The sequence below is a fragment of the Punica granatum genome, chromosome 3 (assembly GCF_007655135.1).
Source record: "Punica granatum isolate Tunisia-2019 chromosome 3, ASM765513v2, whole genome shotgun sequence".
Classification (NCBI taxonomy): domain Eukaryota; kingdom Viridiplantae; phylum Streptophyta; class Magnoliopsida; order Myrtales; family Lythraceae; genus Punica; species Punica granatum.
Genome location: NC_045129.1, coordinates 27,981,676 through 27,991,099, shown reverse-complemented (window position 1 = coordinate 27,991,099; position 9,424 = coordinate 27,981,676). Strand labels below are relative to the sequence as shown.

The following is a 9,424-nucleotide window of genomic DNA, read 5'->3' as shown; positions in this document are numbered from 1 at the left end:
GAGCCCATTTGAAGAATGGAAAATATACCACGCCCTTGAAAGTATCCGAAAGATTTTCAATAATCTGCCTTTTCTAGTAAATGTAGATGTTGATTGATTGGGAGGAGAAAAGAACAAGGGGTAGAGGGAGCCAAATTTGAGTAACACTTTTTATCGGGAATTATTTTTTATTTTTTTATTTATTTTTGGGCAGTGCAAGGGTGGATGAACAGGGAGGAGGGAACACCGAATAGAGGATGGAGTGAAGAGGAACCGAGCCAAACTCATTTATTTTTTTTATCTTGGATTTTATTTTTTTAGAGATCCGATTAATCAATTAACATAATCGAAAATAACCAATCGTATTTGATGTGGTTTTCTTCTCATAAAGTGGTTATGATTTATACTTATACCCTTGAATTAGATCGAAATATGATTACAGTTTAGTTTCGATTCGGTTCGGATCAGTTTTTTCAAACGGAACCGTGCCGTGTCGATCCCTGATAGCATTTTGGACCAAATTTACGATGGAAAAAAGGACATACATATTATATGTTACATAATAAAGAAGACTGTCCGGCGTGTTTGAGATGATAGAGGGTAACTATTCACCAAAATCAGGATATTTTTCCGTCCCGTTTTGTTTTGTTTTTCCTGTTAGACTTAGATTCTTTTTTTCTTTTTTTGGGTTTTTGTTTTTCTGGTGGGCTTTTGAATGTCATATAGTTATTTTTTATATTTTATTAAAAGAAAAAAGATGGATAGGTGAGATAAGGTACGCCCTTTAAGGCAAGACCCCAGCGGTTCCCATGACTTCTGTCCTTATCTCTGAACTTTGTATTTATCAATTAAAGTATTCCCCTGAAAATTCGGATGTCATTTTCTCCCAAATAAATTTTCTCGATTTATTATCTTATTGACCCCACGTTAAACTTAACATTAACAATAGAAAACCCAAAAAAAAAAGTGAGAGAGAGAGAGAGAATGACGCGTAGTGCAAGTGGAATTAGTCCCCGCTCGTATGAAACTGTTCGTTGGTTCGATTATTACAATGCGACTTTCAATAAAATGGCTTTTTCACCCTTATATCCGGAAAAAAGGGGTAAAAAAAAATGAAAGATTATGTTGGGCTGTTAATTTTCTTTTGGTCAGCAGGAGATCGTACATTTGGTGGAATGTTAACCACAAGATCGCGAATATGGAAAATGACATATATGAAAAATATCAGTACTGAGCGATCCATCACATGTTCAGATACAAACGTTACGGTATGGTCAAATCAAAGGGTATCGCCGTCAACTCATTGCATTTGGGCGTTTTCCCTTCCGATTGGCTACGAAAATATTCTGAATAATCCATCTCTTTATGTTACCTCAACCACTAATTTCACTTGCGTTGCACGAAAGAGATCCCCGAAGAGATTTAAGACACTCGAATGGCCAGCTCGAGACAAGCACGGGAGTTGCCTTGCTGCCTCTCAATCACAAGGTGTGTTTATTTTTTGAAATTTTTTAACTCATCTCAACTTAACTGCACTTATCTTTAATTTAACATCACAATCATTACCTTTTTTATTTTTAAAATTTTTTTAACTATTCAATTCAATTTTTAATATTAAATTCTTTCAACTATTCATTACTTTTTTACAATTCAACGACACAATCATTATTTAATCATTACTTTCTCTCAATTATTTATTACTTTTTCACACTTTTTTTCATAATTCAACAATACAATTATTACAAATCAATTAAAACCAAAATTCAATTCAACTCAACTCTAAATCCAAACGCACTCTAAAAAATTCTCAACTCAACTCAACTCCACTTATTTTAAATTCAATAACACAATCATTACTTATTTTTAATTTTTAATTTTTTTAATCATTTAATTTAATTTTTAATATTAAATTATCTCAATTATTCGTTACTTTTTTACAATTCAATAACACAATCATTACTTACTCATTACTTTCTCTCAACTATTTATTATTTTTTTTACAATTTTTCTCATAATTCAACACTACAATCATTACAAACCAATTAATACCAAAATTCAACTCAACTCAACTTTAAATCCAAACACTATATATATATATATATATATATATTTGTTTATTTTGGGGTTTTGGTCAGTTCTGTCGCTTGCGTGGTAGTAGAAGAAGACAGCCGATTTTCAATGGCGGGTTTTGGACGTTTCTTCGCATCCCCAAAATTCACCACATATACATACATAATAAATACGTCCCCATCCAACCACATGCATGATGGATGATGAACACCTTCATCTCATGGAATCAGATTCATACACACGTACATGCATACACAGATACATACATTCACACATATAAATATAAATAGTCTCCCTCACTCCCCCATCTTATTGGCGAGGACACATTTCACGTTATCGGACTGTGTCGTGTTTGGTCAGAGGAGTCCAGCTCTGCTGCGTTGCCGGGCTCTTGCCCCTTCTTGGAAGTTGCTGCGGCCGGGCGCGAGCTGCTGGGACTTCGCCCCCTGCAACCCAGAAGGAGAAAGGTCCCCTTCCTTCCCTTCTTATCTTCCACTGTTTGCAATTCGTGTGTAGCTCCGGATTGAACCCAGAAGCAGCTCGTCTTAGCGCTTGATGAGATTGTGGCCTGTTAATGAAATGGTGTATGTTTATGAGCTGGTCTGATGTGATTCCGGATCTTGCCCAAGCTGAAATCTTGATCTTTTCCCATCGAATCCTTGATGTTTTGTTGGTAGGTCTGCGTAAGGGGTGGTAGGTAAAGACTGGCAAATCTCATCCCGTGATGGGGTAAAGCAAAAGGGTCGCTTTATATTCTTGTTATCTTCTGTGCTTGAATTGGAAGGTCTTGTTTTGGAGCTTAGAGGGGAGGAGGAGGAAGCTGCTTTTTTCTGGGCATCAAGAATGGGGGGAGGAGGATTTTGTTGGGGTGAGATGCAGGACTTTATTCACACGGGGAAGTTTTGTCGTCTCCGTAATAACATCTTGTGTTTTAGGACAGTTATATGTCGGAATCATTGATAGAATTATCCACAAGATTTTGTTTCACTAATTCATGGTGTACATGATAAAGCATCCATCTTTCATATAATTCCCACCATTGAAGGTGTTCTTAATTTGAGATAACACGCTTATGAAGTTTTTCCTTGGGAGCACGTCTCACACAGTAAAGAGTTCTGTTTGATGCAAACCTCATATCATGTTGATCAATTGACAACTCTTGATTACGGTTCTCTCTGTTTTGCTGCTCGTTTAGGGTACTTTCTGTTCATACTTGCCACTTTATCCTTGTGTTGACTTAAAATTGACTCGCTGAATAACCCTTGTCGATATGACTAATTTTCAGAAAATGCCAGACAAAGAATTTTTCACCGAGTATGGTGAGGCAAGTCAGTACAAAATCCAAGAGGTGATAGGTAAAGGAAGCTATGGAATTGTTGCTTCGGCTATTGATACCCATACTGGAGAAATGGTGGCAATCAAGAAGATTAATGATGTGTTTGAGCATGTTTCTGATGCTATGCGAATCCTTCGAGAAATCAAGTTGCTTCGCCTCCTGAGACACCCTGACATTGTAGAGATAAAACACATAATGCTTCCTCCATGTAGAAGGGAGTTCAAGGATATTTATGTGGTCTTTGAATTGATGGAGTCAGACCTCCACGAAGTGATAAAGGCGAATGATGATCTAAGTCCTGGACATCACAAATTTTTCTTGTACCAGCTTCTCCGAGCCCTAAAATATATACATTCAGGTTTTGAATCTTTCTTTTGCTTTTGCTTTGTATATTATATGTATATATTGGCTTATTGTTGACGATTCTAATGTACTTTTTCCTCCTCTTCTGCAGCAAATGTTTTCCACCGTGACTTAAAGCCGAAAAACATTCTTGCTAACTCAGATTGCAAACTTAAGATTTGTGACTTTGGGCTCGCTCGAGCTCAGTTCAATGAAGGAGCAACTCCTATTTTCTGGACTGTATGTATTATGCAACTAAGTCATTACTTTCTGTTCTTCACTGATGCTGTTAATTATATTTCAAGTTGGATCAAATTTGCCAATTCTGTCCAAAAAAATCAACTTAAACTTCATTTCCAGATGGTGAGCTCTCTCAGTTTCACACGTTTCAAAATTTGAACTCTACTTATGGATATTCATTGATTAAAAACATGTAAAGATCTAGGGTTATTGAAAAGATACGATGTCTCAATTATCATAGTTCCATATCTAGTGACCTAAGTGGTGATTAACAGAATATGAAATTATGAATAGCAGAAAAATAGTAGAAATAATAAGAGCTAATGGAAGACATGAGTCTGGAAGCTTCTAATCTTAAATTTCCAGTTAGATTACTGGTAGCCCTAAAAAGAAAAGGATATTGGCGGACTAAGTTTCACAGTCAAAGAATGAAGCGACAGATTTCAAGGACATCTGATAACCTTGTGATTCGATAACTTAAATAGTTTCAAGCCTTTGGTTGCTGATTTTAGTTATTTTTAAAGGATTATGTGGCAACTCGATGGTATCGTGCTCCTGAACTCTGTGGCTCATTCTTCTCCAAGGTAAGTACATGATATCCACAGTGGGTAAGAAATTAAATCCTCTAATTGTCAATATGTTTACTTATTCTAAATACTTTATCAAGTTTTTATTTATTTTTCTTAAACAATGTCAACTTTTTTGCTGTAGCTTCTCTTTGTCTTGCATTTTGCCGTTTTCAGTAATCTTGACTTCCATCTCTTTTCGTCATTGATTGGCTGGTACCTCTAGAGAGATTCGGTCTAATGTGGAAGGAAGGTCTATGACATGGTGGCCTTTAGGGGAACGGACATTTCTTAGAATGAATAGAATGTGATTGAAAACTAATTATTCCATCCGTATGCTGGCCAATCTAACTGTTCTGCATTGAACTTGATGCACTACCCTACCGAGTTGAGGAGTGAGGAAATATTTCGTGTTGGTGTTCAGTGATGGATCAGTCACTTGTTTGGTTTTACGGATTTACTGAACTTTTTTCAAAGCGTGATTTGGTCAAAGGTGTATCAACGTATTCCATCAATCAATAGTGGTTGCTAAAAACTCCCAGTACATGTGACCTGAGTTTACAAGTACACAGTGAACTTGGGACCAGGTGGAGCAGAAAATAGGGCTTACTATAGTCAAGATGAGGTTTGGTGCTTCAGTGGGAGTTTTACCATAAAATTTAAGCTGGTTGAACGGGTCCACATATGATGCGTGACATCTGCCATCACATATAACACACTTCCACTTGACTAAATTACTTGTTGGCTATTAGTGAGCTGAACCCAAGGGTCTTCCAACGAGAGTGAATTTGGCAAAGTGCTCTTTTTATGCATCGAGAATTGCATCATGCAGGTGCTCTTGTTTACTATATACACCGTCTGCAAGAGAAGGAACCACTAGACCCACGTAGCCGTTCAGAAGATCTACAGATCTTGCTCGTAGAGGTGGACTTTTGAACTCCTTTTAATTCTGGTTTTAGGCCCAATTCCCATCGGGAGAAAAGTGAATTGGCTGAAGGTGCTGCATTGGTACCTTAAGGCAGAAACCTCCCAAGTCCTTTGCCCATCTTAAGCTTACCTGAAAGATTGAATGATTCAGGTGTTTGATTAGGCACGGGGAACAGAAAAAGGCACTAAGCTACTTAACCGATAAGTGCGAGTGCTACCCCTGCCACCTTAAAAATCAGTCTCTGGCTTGTGTTGAAGGCAATCACAGATCCAATTCGAATATCTTTCATTTAGTTTTACTTAATTGCTTTACATCATCATTAGTTGCATGAAGTTGCACATCTGTAATTTACAATAACTTCATGGAATTCTCATAATATTATTTAAGAATGTTTTTTGTTGTTCATCGTGTTCAGAGTGCCGTAAGTTGGAATACATCCGTTCATATAGAATGTAAATTTCTTATTAAGTATTATATCATTCTGGAGCTCATGAAATTATTGTTTTGAATCCTTGTGTTCGGCAGTACACACCTGCTGTGGATATTTGGAGTATAGGATGCATATTTGCTGAAATGCTTACAGGCAAGCCCTTATTTCCTGGGAAGAACGTTGTACATCAGCTTGACCTCATCACTGATTTGCTTGGAACCCCATCTGCTGAATCAGTTGCAAGGGTCTGTGAAATTATGCTCCATCTCTCTCTCTTTTGCTGGAGACACTTGTCAAAATTATGTGTGTTTTAATATTAATATTCTAAAATTCCACAGATACGGAACGAAAAGGCTAGAAGATATTTATGTAGCATGAGACAAAAGTCACCAGTTCCTTTCTCAAAGAAGTTTCCAAATGCTGATCCATTGGCTCTTCGCTTGCTTGAAAGGCTGCTTGAATTTGATCCTCGGTACCGAATTACAGCTGAAGAGGTATGCTTTAGCTGCATATGATAATTAAAAAAACAAGACTCAAATGTTTGATAATGCTTTTGTTAGAATATTTACTCAGAGAGTTGCCATACTTTTGGTCGAACAAAATTCTTTTTGAAAGGGCACCTCAAGCATATGTTTTGTCTCGTTTTTGTTCCTTATATTTTTGAGAGGAAATGAAAGCAACTCAATATATTGTTTACCAATCTATCAAGATAAATCTTGTTAAGTTCTTCTCTCATAAGGATTAATTTTTATAGGCCTTAGCTCATCCTTACTTCCGTGGGTTGGCAAATGTGGATTCTGAACCATCAATGAAACCGATCTCTAAGTTTGAATTTGCATTTGAGAGAAGGAAACTGACTAAAGATGATGTGAGAGAACTAATTTACAGAGAGGTATGACCTGTTTTTATGGTTTTCCTTTTAGACTTCTCTAGGTTGTTCTCTTGCACTTTTCTCATACAATGGATTCTGGTTCTGGTCTGGAAACAGATTTTGGAGTATCACCCGCAGATGTTGAGGGAGTATCTTCAAGGTGCTGATCTCAGTAGTTTCATGTATCCAAGGTGAGACATTGCACCACTGTTGTTGAAGGATTAGGGATGTGCATTTTGGTGTAGCCAGGATTACACTTGAGGTCTCTATATATTCTGGACATGATTGATTTTATGTCATGCTCATGAAACCTCTTGTATTTAGTGCCCCTTCTTTTCTATGCTCAGTTCTGCACCTTCTTGGCGACTTCTAGTGAATTTGTTCTTGTTGACTACTCAACCAAGGAAAAAAGAAATTGAAGAGACTATTTTTCTTTTCCAATCGTCTATTGTGTTCTATGACAAGGGATGACGGACAAATAGGATTGTCATAGTTTGAGGAATAAATGAAGGAAAATATTGTTTTGAGTCTCAAGTTGCTTTTTTAACTTGTTACTGACGCCTTATATCAACCAAGGTATGAAACGAGGGAAAATGTCTTAGATCTAACAGCAGTATTTTTTTTTTTTTTTTTGCCATGCAGTGGACTAGATCAATTCAAGCAACAATTTGCTAGTCTCGAGGAGAACCCTTCTCCAAAAGAGCGAAGAGGCACTTCACTGCTGAGAAAATATGCTTCCTTACCCAGGTAAAGTGAGCTGCATTATCAATATTTTGTTCACTAATTGTTGTTCTTTAATTTCTTCTTTTTCCTAGCTTAAGCTTTTGGCTCTATTTGATTCAATAGTGTCTTTTATCAAGATATGTGCTTACTAGGTTTGATTAAGTGGTATTGTTGAGGTCCACAGGTCATGGGTCTTTACTCGTGTTATATAAAGAAGCTTTCCTTCTTGCTTCTGTATCATGAACAGGCATTTGACAGTTATCCTTGTTCTCCTCTTTTTCGTTTGCTGATTAACAAGAATGTAAAAACCAAATTTCTGTGCTCTTGTGTTTAATTTGCTATCCCCACCAACCAACCCCACCCCACCCCACCCCACCCCACCCCACCCCCCTTCCCCAGGTTAGGTTTACCTTACCGAACCCTCGTAAACGGAATATGAAACCTGCGCTGGAAAAAATTTTCACAGAAGAACCTGTAATGACTACTAAGATGCAATTACGTAAGAACCTCTGGAGGTTTATTTTCTCATAGTAACTTTCCATTCTTCTTCAGGGAAAGGGTATATAAATCCATAGAAGAGACCATGGAAGATAATAGCGACTCTGGACGTACTACTTCCGTGCGTCGCGCTGCCTGTCAGAGCCCGCCGAGCTCACAAGGCATCGACAAGATCAGGGAATCTGCTCTCAGGAGGGCATTTAGCAGCCAGACTGCTCCCAAGACGCCCAGCTGTAGCGTCCATTACCTGTCGAGAAATTCCAGTATCGTCCTTACAAGTGCCGAGGTGTGAAGAGGAGGAAATCCCATGAGATGTAAGTCGCTTTTATCATAAATTCCTGTTAGTTGCAAGCATTGCTTCTACAGAATGGCCGGATGATTTTAAAAAAAGTGCACAAATTGTAGTTTTTACCTAATCTTTTGGATTGGCCAAAAAAAATAATAATAAAAAAGGAGCTAAGCTTTTGGTCCCTTTTCCTATGCTATATAAGCTTAATTCTTTCTAGCAGGAACCAGAACGAAAGAAGCTACTTTTCCATGGGATTGAGAGCTTCACAGAGGGTTTTATACCTACAACACGGTTCCTAGTTGGTTAGATGTCGTGACATATTTGTATGGGGCAAAACCATGCGTAGTTTTATTCATGTAAGAAGCTGCTGCTACCGTTTTTCTTTAGCATACAGCCATTGCTAATTCCCCTTCGTAGTTATATCTTGACATGGAAATGGCTGAAAATGTCATTGTTTGTTTGAACTGTTAAATCACCAGCCTATTCCTCAACGGGATAGGAGTTCTACTTATCTTGTCTGGCTGCTAATTACTGCCTAGCTTCACATTGTAAGACCATATTTGGTAGGAATGCAATTGAATAAGTCGGTCTCATTACGCATCGTGGCTCAGTGCTGGTCCCATTCCGTTACTTTGCAGAAAACTGTTCGAGATGCGTAGAAAATAAATAAATCGTGAAGATAAATTTTGCAGGAGTACTATTATGTCAAGAAAATACAAATATGGATACCACTTTGACATGAAATAATTAATTTAGAATTGTATTGAGAACTAGACGATTCTGATCGATAGATGGAATTTTTATGCGAGGCGTTTCCTCTAAGCTATTTTATAAGAAATTTCACACTTTGACCTTTATTCACTGTTAAAAACTAGAATGATTGAATCAAAGAGGTATTACATGGTGGTGCACACATGATAATCAAGTAGTTAAAAGTTCGATTTTCACTGTGAGACTATTTCGTGTTCTTTTATTGACTGTTAGAAATTTTATTTCAATATATTAAGTTCGTGGGACTCGTTATATCTACAAAAATCAGGCTGATTGAGAAAGAGGGTGCAAAGTGCCATCCGCAATTCCTTGCCTGTGAATTAACGAGTCCTAGGTTCAACTTTTGTCGGATCCCTTTAATTCTTAAATTTTTCTACTATG

General features: G+C 37.4%; 1 protein-coding gene across 1 annotated transcript; it reads left to right on the top strand.

The window, feature by feature from the left end:
- The first annotated feature begins 2,346 nt into the window (after positions 1–2,346).
- On the top strand, positions 2,347–8,872 carry LOC116198475 (mitogen-activated protein kinase 9-like). The gene is made up of 11 exons (XM_031528627.1): positions 2,347–2,516; positions 3,335–3,743; positions 3,840–3,967; positions 4,492–4,551; positions 5,987–6,136; positions 6,230–6,385; positions 6,646–6,783; positions 6,880–6,953; positions 7,405–7,509; positions 8,038–8,297; positions 8,493–8,872. The coding sequence occupies exons 2-10, from the start codon at positions 3,338–3,340 to the stop codon at positions 8,273–8,275; spliced, it is 1,455 nt and encodes a 484-aa protein (XP_031384487.1). The 5' UTR covers positions 2,347–2,516; positions 3,335–3,337; the 3' UTR covers positions 8,276–8,297; positions 8,493–8,872.
- The last annotated feature ends 552 nt before the right edge of the window (positions 8,873–9,424 follow it).

Coding starts and splice junctions, on each gene's coding strand:
- LOC116198475 (XM_031528627.1), top strand. CDS start 3,338: ATGCCAGACAAAGAATTTTTCACCGAGTATGGTGAGGCAAGTCAGTAC. Junction 4,552..5,986: donor GTGGCTCATTCTTCTCCAAG/GTAAGTACATGA, acceptor TGTGTTCGGCAG/TACACACCTGCTGTGGATAT. Junction 7,510..8,037: donor AAATATGCTTCCTTACCCAG/GTAAAGTGAGCT, acceptor ATTCTTCTTCAG/GGAAAGGGTATATAAATCCA.